General features: G+C 39.1%; 1 protein-coding gene across 5 annotated transcripts in view; it reads right to left on the bottom strand.

Moving 5' to 3' along the window:
• The window catches only part of MARK3 (microtubule affinity regulating kinase 3), an 89,490-nt gene that overhangs the window by 25,389 nt on the left and 37,252 nt on the right, over nt 1-26,849 (bottom strand). For all 5 annotated transcript variants that reach the window (XM_061612239.1, XM_061612243.1, XM_061612241.1 and 2 more), the window contains 9 exons: nt 23,007-23,060; nt 17,800-17,848; nt 11,074-11,139; nt 9,203-9,273; nt 6,581-6,637; nt 4,993-5,229; nt 4,721-4,840; nt 1,745-1,844; nt 1,384-1,496 (listed from right to left, as the gene is read on the bottom strand). In XM_061612239.1, coding sequence (XP_061468223.1) covers nt 1,384-1,496; nt 1,745-1,844; nt 4,721-4,840; nt 4,993-5,229; nt 6,581-6,637; nt 9,203-9,273; nt 11,074-11,139; nt 17,800-17,848; nt 23,007-23,060 — 867 coding nt within the window. The remainder of the gene's footprint in view (nt 1-1,383; nt 1,497-1,744; nt 1,845-4,720; nt 4,841-4,992; nt 5,230-6,580; nt 6,638-9,202; nt 9,274-11,073; nt 11,140-17,799; nt 17,849-23,006; nt 23,061-26,849) is intronic.

Here is a 26,849-nt window from a genome sequence, read left to right as displayed (position 1 = left end):
GTATGATATATTGCATTCTTCTTGAACTGGCTGAAACTTTAACAAGAAAATTGTATTTTCAAAGAATATTCTGTCGAGTGTTCTATGCCTTACACCCTATTGACCACAGTATAAAGTATTGCCAATCCTGAATACTTGTTACCTAAATGATGTGTGGCCTTCTTCTACAACTAGCCATAACAGCATGAATGTCAATATTGAGCATGTGTCATTTATAGTCTTCACTTCCTAAGTATACAAGTAATGTTAACTAACTAAGGCAACAACTCTCTACAAACCTAAGCAAGCAAGCAATGGGATGAAGTAAATCAAAACTGAGAAAGCCCCAAAACCACCTGGCAGGAGCTATCATAAAAGTTGGAGCAGAAGTATTTTAAATAAATTCATTGCCCCTGTTATAAGTTAACAATTCAGGCTGCTGAAACTATCCAGTAGTATTGGAGGCCACAGGCCCATGTAAGAGCAGGGTGAACATTTATTTCCACAGGCACAGCAATTATCTTCAGTTTGTCAGCAACATGCTTGGTTGAGTTCCATGGGTGACTACTGAACCTCTCTTCCCCTTCATATAAAAGGCATTCCTAAATTCAGATATTCCACACTTATGGTGCAAGTCCAAGACTTGCGCTAATATCACCAAACGTAGAGGTAAGTCAGAAAATCTTATTCAACAAGGTCTTAGGACAGTTTTAAAATAGTAGGAAAACATTAAGAATGGCCCTGTGGGAAGTTAATACACTGAGCTTTAAACAGAAGAGGAGTAAGAAAATATTAAGCATCTTGCAACATGGCTGCAAGAGTCCTCAATCAGCCATGTTACTATATTAAGATGCTTGTAAAGCCAAATGTGGTTTGTGTTTACATTCGAGTCTACAAGCCAGTTATTATCACAATAAACCATGGTTCCCTGTGATGAGAATGAGCCACAACAAACCTTGAACTTGCTCCTCTCATCCTCCAGCACAGCTGCAAAGAGATCAGAAATTTCTGCTTCTGACCTCTTTGCAGCTGTGCTGGAGCAAGAGAGGGGAAGCTGCAAGCCCAGTGTTTGCTATGACTCATATCCATCTTGATAAGCCACTGTTTATTATGAGATCCATACCAGTTCTATGCCATGATTAGCAAGGGTACGCCAAACCAGAATATTAAACCTGGTTTGGTCATTGCTCTACTTCAAGAGGCTGCTGAATTATGGAGATGGGAGTGAATGTACAAAGCTGAGTGCATTGAAGTTGAAAAACAAAAGCAGACTATAGCAGCTCTAAGGTGTGGTGTGAGTTCTTTTCGAGGATTACCAAAAACCACTGCTTGATGTGATGTCTGAAAGTGAGCCTATAATGTCCACCATTCACTTAGAATAGTTTATCTATGCATTTTACTCACCTCTGATGACTTCCTCCCCAGTAGCAAGTATGTAGCAGTGATTTCATCATATTTCATTTTACTAAGAGATTCTTGTATTTCTTCTTGAGAATATCCCATTCCAACCATGATGTCTAAGATAAATTGAGAGTTTCCTTCAAACTACAGTTTTTTATTGGCATATTTAAGTATTCATATGAAACTACGACTTATCAACGGAATTACTTGCTATGGAACACAGTGTTAGCCAAGATCTTGGGAAGCCACAATCTCTCTTCTATCTAAATTTGCATATTTAAACAAGCAATAAGGTCTTAATCCACAATGTACACTATTTGTCATTATGAAGAATGCATGCTAGTGATTGCTATCCACTGCTTACCTATTCTCTTCTGGTCCGAGATGTCTAGCTCTGGCTCAACAAAAGGCTTAAGTTCGTCATCCTCATGCCCTGCATTGATCCATCTGTCCTTCATAATTTGCTGCAAAGAGAGGCTTTGTAATAGTGTAACAGTAACAAAGATCTCTAGTAAAGGTCAAGCCTTAACATTTTAAGCTGAGTAACTGAAGGCAAATAAACTGTCTTGCCTTTGCTATCCCATATTTACACTGCCTCCACCCTACAGAAAACAAAATATATAGTGTGTTTTTGAAACTTGTGTCAACACAAATTTCTCCTACATCTCACATTTCTCATACAGCATAGTCTAAGCCATTTAATCAGGCTCTGCCTTCCCCGAGGGATGAAACGGAACACAGACTTGCCAGTTGCTGCTGAGCATTGGAGGAAGCAGTGCAAGTGGCAAGCAGCAAGAGTGCCCAGAAACTTTGCTGTCTCAGCAGCCGCACAGTAAGGGAATAATATAAGCCCTCCCTCTCCTGTTACCCAGAGTCAGGGGAACAGGGGCCTGGTTTTAATGGAGGACAAGCGCCTGCAGTGATGGGACTTCCAATTTGCTCCTTTCTGCTCACTCGCTCTTTTTTTGGCCAGGATACCTTGTTGCAGTTTCACTCTGCACTTTCCCCCCTTATTATTTGCTCTTTGCATTAAGGGGTAATGGCATTCCTATCCCTGCCTCCGCACCAGGCCACATAAGATATCTGCCGATTCCTCCACGTTAAACACCCCAAGTGGCCTCGGCAACACAGCTATGGGAACCGCTGCTAGGAAGTGGAAGCTGTATCCAGGGGCGTGTTCTCTGTTTAGCTGCACCACCAGCAGAATGCTTTACAGAGGAATCAGCAGGTTCTGAACTGGCAGGCTACAATCTTTTAGTCATACTAATGTGCTGTAATATATAATGCTCACTCCCACAGTATTAATTGACATGATAAGCCAGCTTTCTTAAGAATGTGCATATGTATGCAGGAGATCACAAAAGGACCAAAATGGCCATAGAGTATGAACTACTTTCTCCTCTTATTTGTTTCTGAACACAAAATAATCAAAAGATCATTCTGAATTTCACGTGACTCTGAATGTTGGTTCCTGAGCCATAAATGACAACCCTATGTGAATGAGTGCTTGGGTGAATGCTGTGAAGTTTTGGAGCCCTAGTCCTAGATTATACTTGGTTTTATCTTCGCAGGCTGTCAATGTTGTAATAAGAGTCCTTTGTATATGTACTTAGGGGATTGTAGGGATTGGTAATTGTTGAGAGTCTACGTTTATGGGTTGGAGTGGGAGTGACCACATGTGTACAGGTGTAGGTTGACTGAGCTAAATGTGTGCTAGAAGATGTAGAATTTGTGTGGGTATTAAATGACCGGAAGCACATTGAGTAAGTGGAATCCTATTTTATAGCATTTGATGTTTTATATACTGCATTTCATAGAATCATAGAATAGTAGAGTTGGGAGGGACCTATAAGGCCATCAAGTCCACCCCCCTGCACAATGTAGGAATCCAAATCAAAGCATTCCCGACAGATGGCTGTCCAGCTGCCTCTTGAATGCCTTTCATTTTTACTGTGTTGAATACACTATTTAAATATTTAATTTTGTAATCTTTTGTGATGAAAAGCAGTATATAAATACTTGAAATATATAAATAGTTGAATGTCTAAGCAAAGAACAAGTGCTGATTAGCTTTCCCCTACACTATCCGCAGAAACAACAGCTCTAGAGAAAATCTGAGAATGGAAGGGGTGCTTAACTGGAACCAGAACTATGAGGAGTGCTCAGCTGAAGTCATTTGGAAAAATTAAGAAGTAAAAATGTTGAACAAAAGGAGCAGTAGAAGAAAATTAAACATTAAAAAGAGTAGCATGTTTAAAGAACTTGTCGGGAACTTTTGGCCCTCCAGATGTTGCTCAACTACAACTCCCATCAGCCCCAGCAAGTAAAGGCAGGGGCCAGAGATGATGGGAATTGTAGCTGAGCAACATCTGGCAGGCCAAAGGTTCCCCACATCTGTACTAGACTGTACTCCCAACAATAATGACTTCATTTCTAAAATGAAAGAGTTGGGCCTTCATAGCAACCTGACTTTAAAAAAAATATGGTTTCTATTTAAGTACTTGAAACTGCATTTGTTATTGTGCGCCATCTTGGGTAGGCTATCCCCCAAAAGGCAGCATATACATACTTTAATAAAAATATTTTAAAGTAGATATTCTTTTTTAAAAAATACTAAAACACAGCATTCAAAATCCCAGAATGTGGATAGGAGCCAAAATTTCAGTTCATGAAAGGTGTACTGACCACAAAGTAAGCTTTATAATTTGCCAATATCAGATTAGCCTAACGAGGTCAGCCTTACGTTCTGATTAACACAAACAATACCCTCTAGGTGGAGCACCACACCTCCACAACAATCACAGCAGCCTCAAGTACGAAGAAGACAGATCATCACAAGTGGCTACAATATCCTGATTCCTATCTATCCAACTTCAGTGTAGCATGATGTGCTTATCTAGCACAATACAACAGGACATTTCTATGAAAGATTCCATTAAGAGCAAAAGCAACTTCAGCATAGCTTTTGTGTGGGGATTAGATCAAGTGACTGAAAGACTATTGTAAATGAGGCTTATTGTACTTGAAAGAAAATAACCCACCAAATAATGGCACCATTTTCCTGCTAATTCCAAAAAAGGGTATCTCCTTCCTGCTGAGGGAAAACTGTCAGGGATGTCCAGGGCTTAAACAAGTTGCTTGTAAATGGTATTAACATTATCGCTGTTATATCCCTCTTGAACACTGCTTAGAAAACTACAGCATTAAGTGGTATATAGATTATTACAATAAAAAAACCCTGCCACAATTACTTGAATGCACAAGTGATTTTGGGATTTAAATCTTGTAAATTCCTTTCAACGAAATAAGAGGGGGGAAATGATACGATATAATTAAATACCTCAAGAGTGCCTCTTTTAGTTGGGTTTAGCACCAGGAAACGCTTTAGGAGGTTTTCACAGTCTGTTGACATGTAGAACGGGATCCTGTATTTCCCTCTCAGCACTCTCTCTCTCAGTTCCTTTAATGAAATCAAGCACAAAATAGAACACTACAAAGAGCTTCAGACCTATTAGAAGTACTGCAATTTTTTTTAAAAAAGATAAGACTACAGGAACCCCTCATCCTCTCTCCCCTCCCCCACTGCCCTTCAAGCATAAATTAGGTGTATACCTTTAGATTCTGCCCATCGAAAGGCAAAGATCCGCTCACAAGAGTGTAAAGAATGACACCTAAGCTCCAAACATCTACTTCAGGTCCATCATACTTCTTGCCCTGGAAGAGTTCTGGAGCAGCATATGGAGGGCTGCCACAAAATGTGTCCAGTTTATTTCCAACTGTAAACTCATTGCTAAAACCAAAATCGGCTATTTTAATGTTCATGTCTGCATCAAGCAATAGATTTTCAGCCTAGAGGGGAAAAATACAATTGGACATGAGATTTCCCCACCTGTATTTTATATCCTTCAAGAACATATTTGTGTGGATAGGCACATTTGCATGTATCTTAAACACTTACTGATTTGAGCACTTGTATTAACTGCCGGACAGCCAGCCTTTGGCAGTGAGAGATTAAGGAGAACAGTGAATGCAACTTCTGAAAAGGATCCTTTGAGAAAGCGAAGGGGAGCAATGGGACGCTAAGCTCACATGGTAATGACCCTCTTGGATTTTAGACACCTTTAAAGACTCATCTATTCCATTGGGCGTTTAAGTTAAATTAGCTGGAAGTGGAGCTTGTCTTCCCCAATTCTGATTTGTCTGCGATAGTCAGATGCATTTTTAGATTTCTTTGTTGGGAATGTTTTATGAGTTTTCCTTGTGGTCTGTTTTGGGATTGATTTTAATTAAGAGTGGGATAAAAAAAGGCTCAAAGCTGACAGGGTGACACACCAAGAACTGGAGGAGCACAAAATGTGCAAAGTGCACTACAAGCCCAAGAGAAGATGGAATTATAAGGATAGGGGAGTACAGAAGAATATTGCTACTGCTGCTGCAGCTTTATCCCATGAAAGCGGCGCCATCCTTAGGAATGTTGCTTCTGCTGAGCGAAGCACAGCTCTTCCCAGAGACAGACGGCATTAAGAAACCAGCTGACAATTCTTTTTCACCATCACCCAAGCAGCCTCTGCAAATGTGAAAGTGGCAAATGAGCAGAGGCTCCTGCTTTTGTCTCTGCTATCTTCTTTTGCTACTGGCAAAATTTGAATTTAGAATCACAGAGTTGGAAGGGGTCTATAAGGCCATCAAGTCCAACCCCCTGCTCAATGCAGGAATCCAAATTAAAGCATCTCCAACAGGTGGCTGTCCAGCCACTTCTTTAATGCCTCCAGCATTGGAGAGCTCACCACCTCCCCAGGTCATTGGTTCCATTGTTGTACGGCTCTAACAGTTACGAAGTTTTTCCTGATGTTCAGCCGAAATCTGGCTTCCTGAAACTTGAGTCCATTATTCTGTGTATTTGTTACATTATTGTATTTGTTATAGCAGAGTCAATTTACTAGTGAAAACTATTTCTACGATATTATTTACATGTCTGCTTCCCAAGCAATTATCCTCAGCTTTTAATAATATGCCAACCTGCAGTAACTAATATCGTAGGTATTTTACTTTTAGAATGCCAACCAGCTAAAATTAATCACAGAAATTCATTATTTACTTTTCCAGTAAAGAATAAGCAAAAAAATGTATCAATACAGGAACATAATACTGACTAAAAATGTTAATGTTCATATACAAACTGTTTTGTTTCTCTTCTTACCTTGAGATCTCTGTGAACAATATGCTTTTGGTGGCAATACTGCACTGCTGATACTATCTGGATAGAAAACAGGCTCAGTTATATAGTGACATAGGTCAAACAAACAGATTTGCAATCATACATTTTAGTAGGAGTTGCTAAAATAGGGGAGCAATTATAAAGGCAATATAATACCCATTATGAACAACAAAATTACCAAAAGCTCGAAACCTAAGCACACTTAATTGTGGGTAAGTCTCACTGAAATCAGTAAGAATTATTCAAAGAAGTGCATTTAGGTAACAGTCAAAGTGACAACTGAAGGCAAGCCTATTACTTACTTAGGCTACTGTTACCCTTCAAGCAGATTGTTAGGGTTTCTCTGTATAGTAAACAAGATTAACAGTCAGTCAGACAGCATGCGACAAGTCAGAAATCTTATCCACGATGCTTATGAGAATCCCTAAGATTTTTCCAGCTCTTACTTATCGGGCGGTACTCAACTAACGTGTTCTGTCAGCACAAGAATTTCCACTTGCACTACAGAACATCCCCCCTCTCTCCTCCCTTTGTGCCCCACTTAATTTGTTTTGGGGTTCACCCAATCCTCCAAAGCATATTTGTGGAGGGTGCAGGGTGTATGCAGAGGAAGGAGGGGAGAAGTTCTGTTTCACAAGTGTAAATCCTTGCACTGATGGGGCACATCAGATGGATACTGTCTATTGACTCAAACATGGCATTCTCAGTTGCTTAGCCACAGCACTCAGCTCCTGCCCCATGTCAATCAAGTGGATGATTCCCAACTTTTGAAGCTGACAGGTTAACCATTATGCTAACACCAATGCTAATCGTGACTAGTGCTAACCAAAATTCCTGCTTAATGTGAAACCCTATTACAAAAGCAGTCCAAACAGGGAATCACAGTTAGTACTATCCGTGGTTACTGTCAACAAAGGAATTTCGAAAGCTGCATTATACCCTGTTGGACCATCTAGCTCAGCGTTATGAATACTGACTGGCAGAGGTTCTCCACAGTTTCAGACGGTGGTCTTTCCCTTTCCTACCTGGAGATACCATGATTGACGCTCAGACCTTTTGCATGCAAAGCGTGTGGTATACCACCATGCTCTGCAGTTATATTTGGCAGTAGGAGTTTGTGCTTTAGAAGGAAAGAGTTGGAGGACTGAGCATGAGACCCCATTATTCTGCTCCTATAATCAGGAATTTTAGCCTGGGCCGAAGAATAAAGGCATATGCACATTTTTGTATGGTGGGCTAGAAGAAGCACAATTATAAGGGATAGCAGTAACAAGCAAAGGTGCATTCACTGCATCACTTTGATTCTTAGGTCTGAAGTAACAAATATTTCCTGCTTTGACATAATTCTGTGGCTGTTTTACACCAGTTTCATTTATAAAGTTAAGCATGGATTACATTGCGTATAATTACAATGATGTAATTCATTGTATGTCACTGTATGAATTACAATCCACAATTTTCAGTAACTCCTTAAGAAAACAATATGGATTATATAAAGGTGGGTTTGTAGTGGAAAGCACAGGGCTTCATCTGAGTAGCAAATCAACCCTAGAAACTGCCCATTTTCAATTATATGCCAAAATTCTGCTATAGAACTTAAAGATATTATAAGAGTGCCTCTAACCATATACAGAATGAAAGGTAAATTTCACTAAGATCTCACCAAATCTAGAACATCAGTGGTCAGAACACACACAATGACACAATCTGACAAGTTAACATCTGGACAGCCTTGAGCTACCAATCTTACAAGAACCTCAAATAACCTCTGTAGTGAAAAGAATCATTTCTAGCTGGGAGCAGGCATCTCTTCTACTTCCAACTATCTGAGTAATAGATCAAAAGTTAAGTTACTTTCCCTGTGCACTTTCATAGCAGATTGGTTTGCAGGATGAACAGTGAGAATTACAACAGAAAATAGGAGCAGGGGGCAGATGAGAAAAAGGGAAAACAGACTTGCAGTTTGAAACAGGAGGAACTCAAATAAAGGACAAGCTGTTCCAAAGACAATACTTTTTTCTTTGAGCAGTGTCGAACTAATGATTCCTTATTCCATTGCATCCGTATTTAAAAAATAATGGCTCAGTTCAGACATAACACCAAACCATGGTTTGGCACGACATGATTGAGCCTCATATTCATTTGCTCCCTCCTACCCTTGAGCACTCATTAAATTGCTTCCTTTTATATAAATCATAACGGGCTATTACATCCTAACCATAGCACTATAGTTTGTGCTTGCCTTCCTAACCAAGATTGGGACTAAAGCTTAGCACCTCCATCTTAACACCTTTACTTGGAGGTAATCCTTATTGATTTCAATGGAACTTACTTTCCAGGAAGTTTGTGCCAGGCTAAAGTCAAGGGCCTCCTTTTCATACACACACACCTAACTATATGTAGGAGCCACTTCCTCACAGCACCATCCCACGTGGCTACAGCATGAGAGTATGTGAATGTATCACAGCCTTGTTGACTGAGCCAGTTTTGTTGGTATTTCCCAATATCAACACCCTCTCCTGGAGGGACAGCAAACATAAACTGGGGAAAATCTTGATCAGCTTAAAATGTCTAAAAGCCTAGAATAGAGTAGACCGTACATACCTGTCTAAATTTAGCTCTTGCCTCCTTTTCCTTCATTCTTCCATGTGCAACTAGATAGTCAAATACCTCTCCTGTAATTAAGATATATGAATGATGAAACAGGATCTTCTGAGTGTTTAAATAATGGCTAATTTATTTCTGAGCATGACAATGACATTTTCAAGTCCCGTACAACTCAAAAGCTTGTCATATTTTTATGGCTTTTTGGTTGGTCCTAATGATGGCATTACACAACTGTGAACAACGGAACATTAATAGCAGTAACATTTATGACACGAAACCAAATATACATATAAGAATCTGGAAGACAAGAGTTTGGTGTTTGTGCGTGCATGGATGCATGATATATGAAAATTAGTAATTAACATAGCTGCCGCATTTTGAAATTTTAATCACGTAGTTAGCAGCTTAGCATGTGTTTTTACAGGAAAGAAAAAATATTTTCTTACTGAAAATCCTGTTTGACAGGGAGTGCCTCCCAAATGCCTGATGACTTGTAGGAACAAACATATGAAAAATATTTTTACTTCCAAAAAGAATTTTGAAAAGGCTTTCATCAGTGACAAACAACTGTCACACATTTTATTTCTAAGACTTTTAATTAATGAAACAAGTTAGAGGAACCAATTAAAAACACTACAGTCCCAGTACAGCTGGAATTAAGTACTTCATTCATTTCCAAGACAGGAAATTCTCAGTTAGTGATATTAGCTGTAGTCCCCTGGCAATTCATCCTTCAGCCTTGTTTCTCACCGTCGTTACAGAGCTATTTTACCTCTTTTTGCAGCAGTAGTGTGGCATGGGAATTTGATATATACCACATCAGTTCCACCCACACCCCTATGGCACCTATGGAATATATAACTTCGTGCTTGCATTTCAATCTCTTCATGTGTATGTGAAGGGGTGCAATCCAAACAGTGTAAATGAGAGATGGTGGTGGCACTGGAAGAGATGGGGATCAGGTGTACTCTGGCATTCCCACTTACGGAGATGAGCCCTTACATAGATTCTATGCTCTACTATTTTAGATAAATTAAAGACCCCAATACCTATCTTTGCCCCCTTTAGGATGCACACCTTAACGTGGTGAGGGGGTTTGACAGTGTTGAAGAAGCTGAGAGCAATGTCGTCAGGAGTCTAGACCAAGAGGCTAGACTCCTAGAAGGGGCACCCAAGGCGGAATGGTCAAAGCTGAGACACCAGGCTAAGATGCATCCAAACTCAGAGGAAGGCAATGGTAAACCACCTCTGAATGGCTCTTACCACGAAAACCCTATGAACAGAGTATCCAAAATGCAACACGAGATAGTGCTGGAAGACGAGACCCCCCAGTCAGAAGGCACTCACCAAGCTATTGGGGAAGAACAAAGGACAAGTACGAGTAGCGCTGTGACTAATGACGCAGCTGGATCAAAGCCGAAAGAAAGCCCAGAGGCTGATGTGCACAGATGCGAAAGGAGAGTCCGGAATTGTATGATGCACACAAGAGGAACATGGAATGTGAAGGAGAGTCCAGAGTTGTATGATGCACACAAGAGGAACATGGAATGTGAGACCTAAACTTACAAGATCTGAACAGGGTGGTTCATAACAGATGCTCTTGGAGGTCATTGATTCATAGGGTTGCCATAAGTCGTGGTCAACTTGAAGGCACATAACAACAACCTATCTTTGCCTTTGGAAAATTACTGTAATTTGCATAGGGAAATAACTTTCATCAGAACATTTTCTGATGCCCTAGACATTAATGATGGGAAGAGTGTGAGTGGTGGTTTTGAAATGTTTATTTCTTCCAACATAAAATTATATCTAGCTTATCACCTGATTTTTTAAAAAACCTGTTTGCTTTGCAACAGTTTTGCACTTACCTCCACTTGCATACTCCATGATTAGGTAAAGTGTTTTTTCAGTTTCAATTACTTGGAATAATTTAACTAGAAGAAAAGGACAAGAACTGATTTAGATATAGACATCTGGCATACCTACCGAGACAGTATTTGTCACTGGACCCCAGTTTTCTATTTGCCATTTTGAATAGTGACCTCAAACATTGTGAGGGTAAATACATATTTTTAATCAAGCCCTCACTGCCAGTCATATGGATATTACACAATGGTGTCTTATAGAAACTCAGGTCAAGAATCTATCAAAGGTCCTTTTACTGGAGCAGCTAAAGAGTGAATCTGCCAAGCATATTCTCTGCCCTCAAGCCACAACTTCTGCCCAAGCTGAAGCCCTGAGTCACAGTCCTGAAGACTGTGTGCCTAGCATTGCAATACACAACAAGGCTTTTGATCCCCCCCCCGAATCAGCACTGCCCCCAAACTACATAAAGAGACACAATAGAAATGGGGGGGAGGAGATTTCAAAAGCAGTATATAGTATGGAATGTGTATTCAAATAGAAATGCCAGAAGCTCCTCTGAACACCAATCTAAAGAGAGCTCCTTGGACTGCTGCTCTAACTATTCGATATGTATCTGGTGAAGCAAGACTAATTTTTCAGTACTGAAACCACTTACAAAATCAATGAAGCAAGCCCTCTAAGTGGTTTCAGGAAGCATCAATTGATTATATTTCAGAAAATGGACAAATCTCATTTTTCCTAGGCACACAAATCAAAGACTAATGCAGAAACATCCTGCTTTTTCATATGACAATCTACAGGAGTTTTAAACACACTGAATATTACATTAGTTAAGACCTGAAGAATAAAGAATAAAGCTGTTCAAATATACCTGATTACAGAGGTAGAAGAATAGTACCTGAGAAATTATTCATTAAAAATATAACCTCAAGTAAGCCATTTTTATCATGTACAAAACTCCAAAACTTGCTCCCAAAACAACTTTGTTGCTCCCAAAACAAACTACAGGCATGCAATATATTTCTTCATTAGTAACTAGCTTGCTTTGTGTATGGTAAACTGCCCAAAAACAGTGTTCTGAGAACAACCAGGCTTTGTTTATCAGAAAATGCTCCATGTGGCAAGGACTGCAATGATTTGGGGAAGGGTCGTAGCTCAGTGGCAGAGCATCTGCTTTGCATGTAGAAGGTTCCAGGTTCAATCCCTGGCATTTCCAGGTAGAGCTGGGAGAGACTCCTGCTTGAAACCCTGAAGAGCTATTGGAAGTGTAGACAATACTGAACTACATGGTCCAATGGTCTCATCCAATAATAGGAAGATTCCTTATACTATGATTATTAAGGTACTTTTACACCATTTTTCAGGCAGACCTTACAAAGTGGTTTACATAAGATTACTATAACAAGAAGCATTAATTTAAAAATGATGATAAAATAGAAAAATACAACTTGTTTACAAGAAGCTGTTCCTATGTTGTCAGAATTCAGTACTCAGTTATGTGTGCTGAATAATTACTAAACTCAAACAGCACACTTAAAGCACTCTGGATTTTGCTTAGGATTTTAATTAACCTAATATAGCAACAGATCATTATTGCTAATATTTTAAAAATAATTATTTGCAATTATCAGTCATTTTTAAGGAACACAAAGACCTATGAAAAGGCTCTTCTATTAAATAATGCCTAAATGAAAAAAACTGAATACTTTAGTAGTCAACTATAAATTCTTATTAGAAAAGTACAAAAAAGATTTTAACAGTTAACCTGGAATTGGGGGAAATTAACTCTGGGATTTGCACAGAAGGAACAGGTTTTGTAATCATCAGCTAATACACATACTAATATATCAAGATAGTATATGTTATTAGGCATATGCTGATAGGTTTGATTTCCTAATGAAATAAATCCCATTTCCCTATAAGCTATTAGAACTTGCAACACTCTGATCATGTATTTTTTGAGTAATAAAAAAGTAACTGGAGAAGGGAGAGACTATAGCTCATTAGCAGAGAAAATGCATTGCAATGAAAAGGTCCCAGGTTCTATCCTTGGCATTCATGCAGCATGCTTGGAAAGTCGATTGCATGAGACACGGTTGCTGCTCCAGATGGATCAGCCACTTTGACTTTGTACAAGGGAACATTCAATGTTTATATGTAATGGTAGCATATGCAGTGTATGCACATTTTATTTTCTTAAGTTGACTATATTGTGTACATTATGTATTGTAACTGTAACTAACTATGGAACTGCATTTGCAATGAAGACCAGGGAAGAAAAGTTTTAAATAACAGAAGCATTGATTCTACAATATACGTAAGAAATGGAAAATGGGTGGTCCTCAGAGTCTAGGTGATGTGGGACTCCATCATCCCCAAGTGTTGGCCGTGCTGACTGGGGCTGGGGTCCAACAACATCTGGAGGGCCACAGGTTCTCCTGCCCTGATGTACACTATCCACCAGACTGCAGGTAGCAGTCTATTCTGTTAATCCTGTAATTCTAACTCTTGCTGACCAGAGCCTTTAAACAGAAGGAAAATAACTGTCTAGAAAGACAGTGCTTTTTAATCTTGACAATAAATGTTAAAAATAACTTTTCGCAACCCTTTCCTATTTGGATTTCTGCTATCCCTAATTGCCAGGTGAAAAACATTCCAAATCAGAAGGATCTATTGAAGGAAAACGGGAAGGGAAATTACTGTCCTGCTTCATAATACATGCACTCAATTATTCATGCTAGAGTATGCTTTTTGCTAAGATATTAAAGGGATGGATATTTATAGATTGAGTTGGATAGAAAAGTGCACATATGCTTGTTGGAAGAGATTTATGGAAACAAAAGACATAGACCTCAACATTATAGTATAGCCATCACGCATCACTTCAAGTCCTATATGGATATTTCCTTTCTAAACTAGCACTGTTCTTTTTCGATCACATTACTCCAATATTTTTTCCATACCTATCAAACTGATAATTTGCTCTACCAACCTGATATACAATTTAGTACTACTTAAGTACTGGAAACTGCTAGTAAATTACACTTCATACTGTAAATGTCAAATCATTGTTTGGAGCAGGGGTTGCCAACACAGCACCGACGAAGGTCTTCACTGGTGTCCACAGGCAGGACCCCAGACTCTGAGCTTTTTTTTTTTTTTTTAAAGTAAGACTTTTGTCTTCCTAGAAAGTAATCTATGAAGGAAAATGTACATGTACCCTTTAAGCAATTTCTGTGAAATGAGCCAACCAGACAGCTCCCGTCTATCAGTGCTGTTAGCCAATGAGTGAAGTCAGAGCTGAGCTTAATAAATAGGTTGTTTGGACACTAGGCAATAGAAATCCCTGGGGTCCTTAAGAGCTGCTGTTTTGCAGCTCTTTAGTGAACTTCTCCTGCTTCTGTCTTTTTAACTAGTCCTTGGACTCTCCCTTGTTTGTCCTTTTTTCCCTAGCAATCAGAATGTATCTTTCCTATGGTGAGTTCATCTGGGATCTGGCAGGCCCTAGATGTTATTTTCTGCAAATATTATTATACAATATGCATGGGTGGATGTTAAAAAATCCCCCTTCCCCCAAAAGGCAAATGTGAATACTTTGCAAAGAGGCTTAGGCATGACTCCTGCTGTGCAAGAGCTAAAGGTCAGGCATTTATTAAGAATTCACTGTACAGTCAACTTACAGTAATGGTATACATGTCTACTGAAGAAGTACATCTTTGTGTTTAATGGGCCTCACCTCCAGGTAAGTGGGCAAAGGATGGCAGCCTAGGCTTTGGTTTAGGGATCTTATGCTTTTAACAGCTGTATGGCAAGCAGAAATTCAGTAAGTTAAACCTTTTCTAGCAGGGAAACACAATCATTTGAAAATCTTCACTGTGTTATGTTATGTCCCCCACAGCAGCTATTTTGTGGCTGGTGCCCATAGCACTCTCTCAAAATTGAAATGTGACCATTGGTCCAAAAGGGTTGACAACCCTGGCTTTGGAATCCCAAAGTCAGCTTCACACTTGAGAATAACCCCACCTCAACATGCACAGCCTAATTCCTTCCTGTTTTGATCAACCATTTTGTCATTAGCCATTTTCGGACATCACGCTAAACCATAGCTTAGCATAACACAAACAAGGTAGTCTCCACAGTTTCCTATGTTCCCTGCATTGCGCTGGGAAGAGGATATCAGAAGCTTTCACTTTTGGTTTCCCTTAAATGTAGCTTGTTGTGTTGTCTGGACCAGGGATCAAGGTTTATCACTAAGGATGATTACTCTCAACAAGTAAACAAGTTTCACACTCCAAGTTCTGAAGTTGGTAATGGTTTGAAACTGACCAGAGACTAATAAGCCATGGCACAGTAAGTTGTGTTTAAGGTAAACACAAAATATAAGCTTTCAAATCCTCCTACCAGTCAAGGAGAAAGAGAAAATAGATAAAGGAAGCCCACAAGCCCAGGAGGAGGCTAGGTTCATTCACATTGTGCTAAACTATGGTTTAGTGCAACATCCTAATGTGGCCAATTGTATCCAAAAGTGGCAAATACAGCCACTAGTTTTTGTTCGTAAATTAGGTTTTTAATAACCCCACCCCCAGTAAAGTAGTTACAGCCATCCTGAGGAAATAAAAAGCTAGTGTGATGTGAAGACAGTCAAAAGTTGTTTTTTGTTTAACTACAAGTCTCTCAAACTGTTTTTAAACTCCTAAAAGCTCCCTGAGAAATAAGGTAAGTCAGTGCTGACTGAACTTCAGATTAATTTCCTGGCAGTTGAAGACTAGCTATCTCTTATTTTCTTCTCCCTGATGAATAAAGTCTACCCAATGAAATATGCACAGTAGAATCTAAGCAATTTTAATTGGAAGAGATGGTGGCTACTTTTGAATGCTAGTTGCAGCAAGTTGCAAATGAATCACATTTGCAAAGACTTGTTTGCTTGGATTTTAGATACAGCATGTGCAGTGCGTTACTGGATACTGCATTAACTCCATAAAATCTAAAACGTTTTAAGAGTATACTTTTCTGTATTGTATGTTAAGCCTAGATTTTGCATCAAGATAATTGAACAGTATAGGAATGATAAAGGAAACCTTCATTATAAATGACAGTATCACTTACAACTTATTTTTATACTGGGCTTAATTTTAGGTTGACTTGAATTTTCATAGTAAGTGTGATAGAGGCATTGGGGATTATGTAGAAGCTGTCAGAGAAACCCGAGTCGACTGGAGATTAAAAGTGCTGAGTCAGGGAATAGCTGAATCTCTTGTTTAGGAGACATGGGATTTATTTTATAAGCTTGGAGACATGTTTAGGAGACAGCATTCACCTCTGTAAGCTTTGGCCTTTCCCACTCTCCATTTTCTTAGGGAAAAGCAAAAGGAACTTTGAACCAATTTACTCCTTAATACTCAATATTACAAATAAGTACAATATTGTAATTTAATGTTCCTCCTTAACACACTCCAGCATAAAACATCTGAAATGTCAGCTGGAATGGTTGCCCAGAAATCTTCTCTGAGAGGAATCTGGTGGACTTCTTGTGCCCATATCAGTGGCAATAATGAAGTGTTCATATAAGAGAGGCTGTGTAGTGACCATGCAAACAATTGCCTTCCCCTGTAGCATTCAACTTGCCTCTATTTCTTTAATTCTTTAACTGGCACCTGGAAGCAGCATTCCATCAGACTGCCTTACAGTGGGAGAAGTGAGACACAGGGCTCATCCCATAAGCATTGCGGGAAGACCAGCTCCATCAGGCACCTCCTACCCCTGAACTATTGCTATGCCAGCTGGTCATTATAAGAACTACTATTTAAGAACTGATGCATGTGTTTGCTTTCTTCCCTCTTCCTGTCGTGTTTTTTAGATTGCAAGCCTATGGGCAGGGGCTGTCTTGTTTTAACTGAATGCATGTAAGATGCTCTGGGAGCCTTCCTGACTGAAGAGCAGGGCACAAATGCAATAAATAAATTAAATTTCTGTAATTATCAAGAATCAACTTGTTTATTTACATTTTTCTGCTTGTGGGGTACTATGTGCGGAGGGCTGATATAATGAATGCAGGATGCTGCCTAACAGAAAGGAAGAGGCAGGTGTAAACTACAACTGATGGATTTTATTGTTGTACATCACTTTAAAGACTTTTGTAAAAAGCAACAAGAAAATAAACTAAATAAATGCTAAGCAGACATTTATGTGATCAAGTCCATCTGCCCAGCAAGGCTTTTGACTTTTTTAACTGGGCTCAATGAGTTTCTTTGCAACTTTGGGGGAAAGTGGCAACTGCAGAAACAGTTTGAATGTGGCACAGAAGGCTTCTGCTGAAACACTGTTTTGTGCACAAAAGGCCCTAGGGCTCCAGAGCTACAACGCACCTACATTTAATGTTGCTGTTTTTTAAATACATCACTTAAGTTGGAGTACATCCAAATACAAATTTAGAGCAACAACTCAGATTAAAACATACCTGGATGGGACCACATATTAATAAAAAGCCTCACACATTTTATGCACGTGGGATGTTTTAAGATACACAAAGCCAGTTGAACTCACTTAAACAAAAACATAACACTGGTCAAAAACTGTATGTGGGATAACAGAGAAGTATCATTTCATTTATACATATATTTTATAACACGCACTGTAATGCACTAACCAATAAATATTTTTAATAAATAAATATATTTATTCTCACTTTTCAGCCCTCCAAAGTAAACACCTTTAAACACATGCTTTACCTATATTGGGATGATTTAAAATCTTCATTATCCTTACTTCCCTGAACAACTGAAACAGGAGGAAAAATACAAAAGTTAATGATAAAAATGTATCACCACTCTCTTTTTATTTAAAAAGGCTATAATCATATTTTAGGGACTGAGATATCTGAAAAAAGTCAAATCTTTAACAGGCTGATACTAAAGAGATTTCAGAAGAAGATGATTTTAAAAAAAGAAAAAAGACAAAAAAGAAAGAATTTAAGAAATGTAGTAGAAACATTTTGAGCATCTTGGTCAAGTCTTATTGTATATACATGGACCACTCAAAAAGGACTATATAAAAAGTGGAAAAGAGAACAATTATTAAACAAGGGCTATTAACACAAAAATGAATTCTTTATATGCAACAATGTGAATAATGCTCCTTTTTTATCTTTCTTTGGTTGTGTGTTACGTATTGTTTTATACTGTTCTGATATTTGTATGGCAAAGAAATAAAATGTACATAAAATCTAAAAAAATGGCATTCGAGCTTCTTTGCAGCTTTTCTTATTCTGAACGTTAGAAATACTTTAGTGCTCCAAGTGCCAAAGGATGAACATTCCAGCAATAATTACACAGTTTGATAAGTGTCTGGAATCTATCCAGTTCTGGGTCAAAATAAAGTGTTTACCTTGAAAAGTTTCACAATGATGTTTGTGATTCTGCCAACAAGCTAGAACAAATATCTAGTAAGAATAGTGATGGCGAAGGAAAGAAGGAATTCTTCTTGCTGCATACTTTCATAGTGGTGAATATAGAGCCACAAGATGTAGAAGAATGGCAGAGTCTGCAGTGTGATTGTACAATTTGTGTACGTTTGAAGAAGCCCCAGAGTTCTTGCTGAATGAAGACAACTCCAGTATTTAGTTGCTTTCACTCTCTACAAGGAGTGCATAATTCTTCCCTACTTCAATACTGCTTGTTTTGATGGTGTAATAAAACCTCACAAAATAACATGGATTTAACAATGTAGCTCAACACCTCTAACAGTATTCTGCTTTTCCATATCACAATGTCAAAAACAAGCAATCATAATAGATAGCAGCAGATTAATTCAACTGTCAGGTGCATCAAAAGAGTCCAGGGATACATGGCAGCTGGAAGGGAAATTTTAATATTAAATATATTTATATTAAATATAATATATTTGCAAGACTGAGATAGTACTTTTTAAAAGCCCTAATTCATCAAGGATATTTACTGAGAGGAGGTATATACATTTAGTAAATCGCTCCACCTGTTCCTGATATTGATGGTAGCCAATCAAACTAAGAGAGCAAGATCACATTCATTACAAAATTACTAAAATTACCAGATTATTCATTACTAAACTGCTTTGGGATTTAATATTATAGCAAGAAGGAAGAGAAACTCCAGTTCTGGTGAGTTTCCAGAGATGCCTCTATAGAAGAACAAGTGGGATCTGTAACAAAATACTGCAGCTTATCCTCCCTTCTAAGAGTAATGCTCCAGTTTAGGGCTCCAATCAGCTATTCCACTCCACACGCTATTTCCACCCCCTTTTCCAACTATCAATCTAGTTTATGTGGCTAGTGAAAATGCTCAGTCCTCAATCAGGAGTATTTTTTGCCCACTTATCCCCGCTCTCTCTCTTTTCTAAAGACTGTGTACTCCCTCCAAGCATACTACCCTTTTGTTTCTCAGTGGCTGGGTTCTGGCTACGATCCTGGAGGCACACACTACCAAAGCTTGCTATTAAAAGGAGTGTTGGAGGAAGGAGGAATTAGGAGTCTGCCTTATGATGCACTAAGAGAAAATGGCTTGGCAAATTTCCAGCAAGTAAAGGGATAAGCAAAAAGAAGAGAAGGAGTATTTGTGATAAGAAAGTGCAAGGGTGGAAAAGGGTAGGAAGTTGTTTGGTTTTATCTTTGGTGTCTAAAGACCTCAAAAGTCCTCCGATGAAAACAACTGTAAATCAGATCAGTTAGGCTGTTTATCAAGTCTCTCTTTCATGGGCTTAAAGCCAGTTGAATTCCACACATAGGCCTCTGCTGCCTATATATAAACTCCAACTTTATATTGAGGAATTTAATTCAGTTTAGCCCTCCTCCATCAATTGTATGATCTTCTTACATCAAGCACTGTTTTAGAAAAAGCCTGCTAATGAAAAAAAATGGTTTCAAGGTTTAGAGGAGAGATTAAGTGAGTTTCCAGCTTAAAGTTGGATGCTGTTAGTATAATAATTTGTTATTTTCATAAGCACCCATTAAACAAAATGAACACAGTTTCCTCCATAGGGTACAGATATAGTATCTATGACAGGATTTATGCTGATTTCTCACTCCCTCCAGACTCCCTCCAGTCTATGGACTTTATTCTACATTTTTCAAATATACAATTCCTACATAAAGATTTAAATAAGGAATATATATTAGTAGTTGTGAAAAAACCTGCATTTGCCATTCATACCTGAGTCAGTTTTAAAATAGTCCTGCTGAGTTATTTTCTGATATAAAGTGACAAGGTACATGATCAAACAAAGACTGGTGGATGGCTTTTCATTTTTTTCTGTAAAAGACTACTATACTATATTGCTAAGTTATTTTGTTCTAGGTTAAATGCATACTGATTTCAGTAGAGAAATATAAGAAGTCAGTATCCAAAACCACCCTGAAAGAGGTGGTGATCCAACCACTCCTGAAAAAGCCCACCCTGGACCCATTGGTCTGCGACAAACTGACCAGTTGCAAATACCCCCTTCTAAGGGAAGGTGATTGAGAGGGTTGTGGCACAGCAATTGCAAGTACTCTTGGATGAAACAGATTATCTTGACTCATTCCAGCCTGGGTTCAGGCCTGGTTATGGGACTGAATTGGTCTTGGTCGCCCTGATGGATGACCTTTATCAGGAGAAGAACAGGCAGAGTGCAACCCTGTTACTCTTACTTGATCTCTCGGCGGCTTTTGATACCATTGACCATGGTATCCTTCTGGGCCAACTTGGTGAGATGGTTATCAGAAGCACTGTGGTTCCGATCCTATCTCCAAGGTCATTTTCAGAGAATAGCATTGGATGATTATCTTTCGGTCCTGTGGCATTTGTGCTGTGGGGTGCTGCAGGGTACCATCTTGTCCCCCATGCTGTTTAACATCTATATGAAGCCCTTGGGTAAAGTCATCAGGAGATTTCGGGCAAAGTGTCAGCAGTACGCTGACAATACCAGCTCTATTTCTCCGTAACATCTGAATCAGGAGAGGCCGTGCAAGCCCTGGACCGCTGCCTGGACTCGGTGGTGGGCTGGATGAGGGCCAATGAACCAAGTCTGAATCCTAGCAAGACGGAGGCCCCTGTGGGTTGGTGGTTCCCGAGTTCAGATTATTGGTCAGTTGCCTGCTTTGGATGTGGTCATACTCCCTCTGAAAGAGCAGGTCCATAGTCTGGGGATGCTCCTGGGTCCATCTTTGTCACTAGAGGCCCAGGTGACCTCAGTGGCTAGAAGTGCCTTTTACCAGCTTCAGCTGGTAAGACAGCTGCGGCCATTTTTGGACCAAGATAGCCTGACTGTTGTCCACGCACTGGTAACCTCCAGGCTGGATTACTGTAATGCGCTCTATGTGGGCTGCCCTTGAGGTTGGTCCAGAAGCTGCAGCTGGTGCAAAATGCACCAGCAAGACTGCTCACTGGGGCAGGGTATCACCAACATGTCACCCCGCTGCTGAAAGAATTGTACTGGCTGCCCATTTGCTACCGGGCTAAGTTCAAGATTCTAGTTTTGCTGTACAAAGCCCTACACAGCTTGGGACCAGGATACCTGAAATACCATCTTATCCCTTATATAGCCAGTCAATTACTATGCTCTGCAGGTGAGGGCCTCCTGCAGATACCATCTTATCACGAGGTCTATTCCACACCACATAGGAAACAGACCTTTAGTGTTGCAGCACCTACCCTGTGGAATTCCCTCCCCTTAAATATTAGACAGGCGCCATCTCTGTTATTTCTTCTGTACCTATTGAAAACCTTCCTCTTTCAACAAGCCTTTTAAGTTGAGAGCTCATCCCAGTCAGCATCTGTGTTGGAATTGCTTTTTGATATGTTTTTTAAACTTTTTTAAAAAACAGTGTTTTTAACCTTTTTTTTCTTTTTAAAGACGTCATCAGAGCTTTTTAAAAAAATGTTTTTAAAGATGTTTTGTTTTAATATATTTTAAAGTTTGTTTGTATGATGTTTAAAAGTGTTTTTAGTGCTTTTGTTTGCCACCCTGGGCTCCTGCTGGGAGGAAGGGCAGGATATAAGTCAAATAATAAATAAATAATAAATAAAACTATAAAATTCACTACTGAAAAGCAGAATAAATTTGCAGCCTGGAAGACTAAATTCAGCAACAAATCCAGTGGATCATCTCCAACAGAGAAGCAGCAGGCAGGATAGAGTGCTAAATCCCTCCCCTGCTTTCTCCCTGAAATTCACCCCAAAGCTGCTTTTCCCAGCTAGGATTCCTGACTTGTTTTTGCTGCATTTCAGGATAAAAGCAATTGGTTGGAAGAGGGTTGCATGGAGGGGGCATACCAGGCAGGGGATGGATTAAGCCCCCCCACCATCCTGTTTTTTAGTTGTTCCACAGTAACCTCAGTTCCCAGACTTCAATTTGTCACTTACTTTGCATCTGTACTGGAACTATTTTTAACTTTTTTTATGTTTGGTTTTAAATGTTTTTATACTTGTTTTATGGTTGTAAATGTTTATTTGCTTTATAATTGTTTATTTTATTGTTGAAGCCTGGCCTGGGACCTTCTGGTGAAGAAATTTAATAATATAAATAAATGTGTGGTTCTAGTACTAAGAAAGTGGCTCTCAGATGTTATTTTTTATAGATTCTGCCCACAAGACAAACAACAGAAGACACAGGGCTCCTGTTGAGTTTATGCAACAGTTTGGGGTAGTAGAATAAGGAAATAATACGACAGATGTTAAGTCTTTTTTTCCTTTGTAAATTTCTCATTCAAATGGGATTCATCTGATGAGACTGCAGAATTCACACACACACATATGTCCACTGGAGAAAAAGTCAGAATTAAAATAAAACCACCACTAAATGTGCACTTCACTGATCGATGCACATGCAAGGTTTAAAATTAAATTAGCCAAAACTAACAGCAAAGACGACTATAAAAGGAAATGAACTAGCATACCAGAATGGTTAAACACCTAAGTGAACCTACCTTCTGTAGACTAGTCGGATTCAACTGAGTTTTGTCAATTATTTTTATTGCAACCTAAAGAAAAACACATTTTCCATTAATATTTGTTTTCAAATAAGGTTTGGCCACATTACAATTCAGAGGTATTGATGATGTTAACAGTGCAGCACCCACTGAGCAGGCATTGCGCAAAACAAAATTAAATTAGAAGACAAAAGCTTTAGAATTAAAATGCATAAGAACAAGTACACCTAGCATACATTTAAAACCTGTGGATCAAGACTGTTGAGTAACCGATCACCACAAAATCTGTCCAAAATAAGTCACAAATTATATTCAGCTATGTGTAATATTTGGCAGCTGAAACTATGAGAACCTAACCTAGATGCGGTTATCAGCACCATATAAATTAGAGTTAGTGTTCAACACGCAAACATGTAAATTGGCCACCAAAACAAAACACAAAAAAATTGATAGCAAAATAATTCAAGAGTCATGTTAGTTCCTCATTAACGAGATCTGAAAGAGGTTCCAAATCTTATGTACAAAAAAAGATTGCAGTGGAATGCTCCTGTTCCAGTCAGTCATAATCCCTTATGATACTCAATTCTCTCCCCTCCCACCGGCTTTCTATTCCATCCCTCTTTAACAGTCAGCTAGCATTCTGAGGTCAGAGCATGTTCAATCCTCAATGGATTCTTTTTGAGAAGAGCCCTAAATATTGCTTGTACTTTTGCAAAACTGGGGTTTCCCTAAGCCTGCTCATCCTTGTGGGTGCATGATCCCATTTTGACTACATAAGCAATGGCACTTACACTTCAACATCATGATGATACAGTGCTATCTATGTATATAAGGTATGGGGAACCTCTGGTCCTGCAGATGTCGCTGAACTACAACTCCCAACAACCTTGGCCATTGGCCATGAGAGTTGTAGTTCAGCAACATCTGGACGTCCAAAAGTTTCACACACCTGATGTATATGGTGATTATGTTCCTGTCTGCAAAGGACTTACAACCTAGAAAAAGACACAAGGAATAAAACAAGGGGAGGGGAGAAAAATGGAAGCAGGTAAACAGAAAGGGTTGGATTAAGAGTTCTCCTTTTGTTCACAGAAGGGACTGAGATCCAGTGGAGGAGCCTACTGTGGGAGAAGGGAAATGGGTGATTTTCACAAATTCCCACTTCCCTTTGGAGCCCTCAGTGCTGTTCCAGAGAGTTCTCAAAGCAATTTTTCGGGGAGCAGGCATAGGGGAAGGAGGAATTGGCAAAAACTGCTGTCTTTGCTCCGACTTCCAACAGGAATGACCCATGAATGGAGCTCTGCTGATGGGAACACTGGATCCAAACAGATGCAATTGTTACACACACTTACGCTGAGTTACATTAAGTGAAGAGGGGCATACTAGAAAAGCCATGTTTGCAAAACTAATATGAGATCTAAAAACATATACTCACAAATTTTCAGTAGATTAATTCATGTAAAAAAAGATGGTTTGAGTTGAACTCAATTACTGGGAGGCAGTTTACAACCCTTTTAGAAATTCTGTCAAAAGAACTATTCAAAATTCTCCTCTTATATTTTTCAATATATAAAAAACATTTCTTGGCCTTTAAAGCAAAAGAAGCTGCACAAATCTCTCTATAAAGTCTAAAGACAGTGAGAAAATTAGAAGATGAAAATATATTTGTTTGCCTTAATGTGACTAGCCCGTAATTTTAAATCCTTTAGCAGGAATGCGAGTATCAAGATGTTAAATAGAATGTCTTGAATACACAGCATGGGAGAGCAATTTGTACAGATGCATGTGAACATATAAAGTGTATCTTTCCATGTGTTTGCTCTCATCTCTGCAGGTTAACAGAAGAAATGCCAATAATATTATGACAACCGCTTTTCCTTCCCAAAACTATTAGCTTGCTAAGATCAGGAATTTTTCCACATTAAAAACCCAACACGAAGTCCTTTAACCAGTTGGCCACCTAAGAGAAAAAATATGGGATAACTGTGCAGATGCTGATGCCAGAACTTCTAGCAGAGAAGTGCAGTAGAAGAGGGATTGTACACTCCCACTCCACACTTTTAAAGGCCTTAGAAAGGGGGGAGCAAGAGGAGAAAAGAGTGCACGTAGTCAGTGTAGGAACACTAGCTAGGAACAGCCTCAGTGGCAGCAAAAGGAAAAGAACAGTGGATATAGCGGTGGCAACTAGGAAAATGACAAATCACAAAGCTATTCCATATACTAGTGGCAATAGCAGGTGTAATTCTCAAACAGCAAGAAGAGTAACAAACCCCAGTAGATAGAAACTCAGACTACTATACAGTACATAAGAAGAGTCCTATGGATCAGACTGGCATTCACTTTCCTACAGTGACCAACCAGATGCCTCTGGGAAGCCCACAAACAGAACAGGAGCATATTAGCTGTCTCTCATCATTGACTGGCACTGAGAGGCATACTGTTTCTGATTCCACACATTCCACATACCATTGTAACTAGAAGCCACTAATGGACTTTTCCTTCATTAATTTATCCAATTCCCTTTTAAAGCCATCTAAGCTAGTTGCCATCACCACATCACGTGGCAACAAATTCATAAATTAGTCCTTTTGTCTGTCCTGATACTTTTGCCAATAACTGGATGAAAAAGAAAAAGGGGGGTTCAAAACCCAAATTGACCAAATGGTATAAAATAATTTATTTTATCTTCTTAAAAATGCCCAACGTGTTTCGGCTTTATTGCATATCAGCCTTCGTCAGGGGACTTTTCTTTCTAGTTGCTTACAGTGCTTTCTTTACCTTCCTTTCTTGTTTTTCCTTTCTTTTGTGTTTTTTATTTGGAAGTTGTCAAATAAGTTGTCAAACTTCCAAATAAAAAACACAAAAGAAAGGAAAAACAAGAAAGGAAGGTAAAGAAAGCGCTGTAAGCAACTAGAAAGAAAAGTCCCCTGACGAAGGCTGATATGCAATAAAGCCGAAACACGTTGGGCATTTTTAAGAAGATAAAATAAATTATTTTATACCATTTGGTCAATTTGGGTTTTGAACCCCCCTTTTTCTTTTTCATTTTGATTATTGACCACCACTACTCCTCTTTTTCAATAACTGGATGATCCAGAGTTCTGATATCTATTCATTGATAGGATTTCTTACACACCCTTCACCATAAGGTCCCAGGGTGGGTTACAACAATATAAAAATATAATATTAAATTCAGTGTAAAAAAATACATCAGAATAATAAGGTAGATCCTAAAAGCATATTTCAAGTGTCAGAATCCAGGGAAAAGGGGTGCATCCTCAGCATTTAATGAAAACTATACAATGAAGGTGCAAGAAACCTCTTGGGGGTGGGGATTCCACAGCTTAGGGGACACCACCCTACACTTCTGAGGGTAACGGAACTACCAAAAGGACCCTCTACTGATCTTAATACCCAAGATGGTCTATAGGGAAGGAGGCAGTCTTTCAGATACTTGGGGCCAAGTCGTTTAGGGCTTCGAATACTTATGTGAGGACCTAGAATTGGGCCTGGGAATGAACTGGCAATCAGTGCAGTTTTTGAACACGGGTAATGCAAGCTCTAAATGGAACCCCAGGCAGTAATCTGGCTGCTACATTTTGGAACAGCTGAACTTTCTGAGTATTCTTCAAGAGCAGTTCCAACAGCCCAACATGGAAGTTACCAGATCATGAAGTACAGTGGCCACACCATGTTTGTCCAAAAGGGCTGTAACTGGAGAACCAGCCAGAACTGAAAACAGGCACTCCTAGACACTGAGGCTACTGGAGCCTCTGGTGAAAATGTTGGATCCAGGAGTACCTCATATGACGAGAGGAAGAAAAAGTCTCTTTATCCACA

Source organism: Rhineura floridana, chromosome 2 (assembly GCF_030035675.1).
Source record: "Rhineura floridana isolate rRhiFlo1 chromosome 2, rRhiFlo1.hap2, whole genome shotgun sequence".
In the NCBI taxonomy this organism is placed as follows: Eukaryota; Metazoa; Chordata; class Lepidosauria; order Squamata; family Rhineuridae; genus Rhineura; species Rhineura floridana.
The sequence above is the reverse complement of the archived record's forward strand: the minus strand, read 5'-3'. Positions and strand labels throughout refer to the sequence as shown.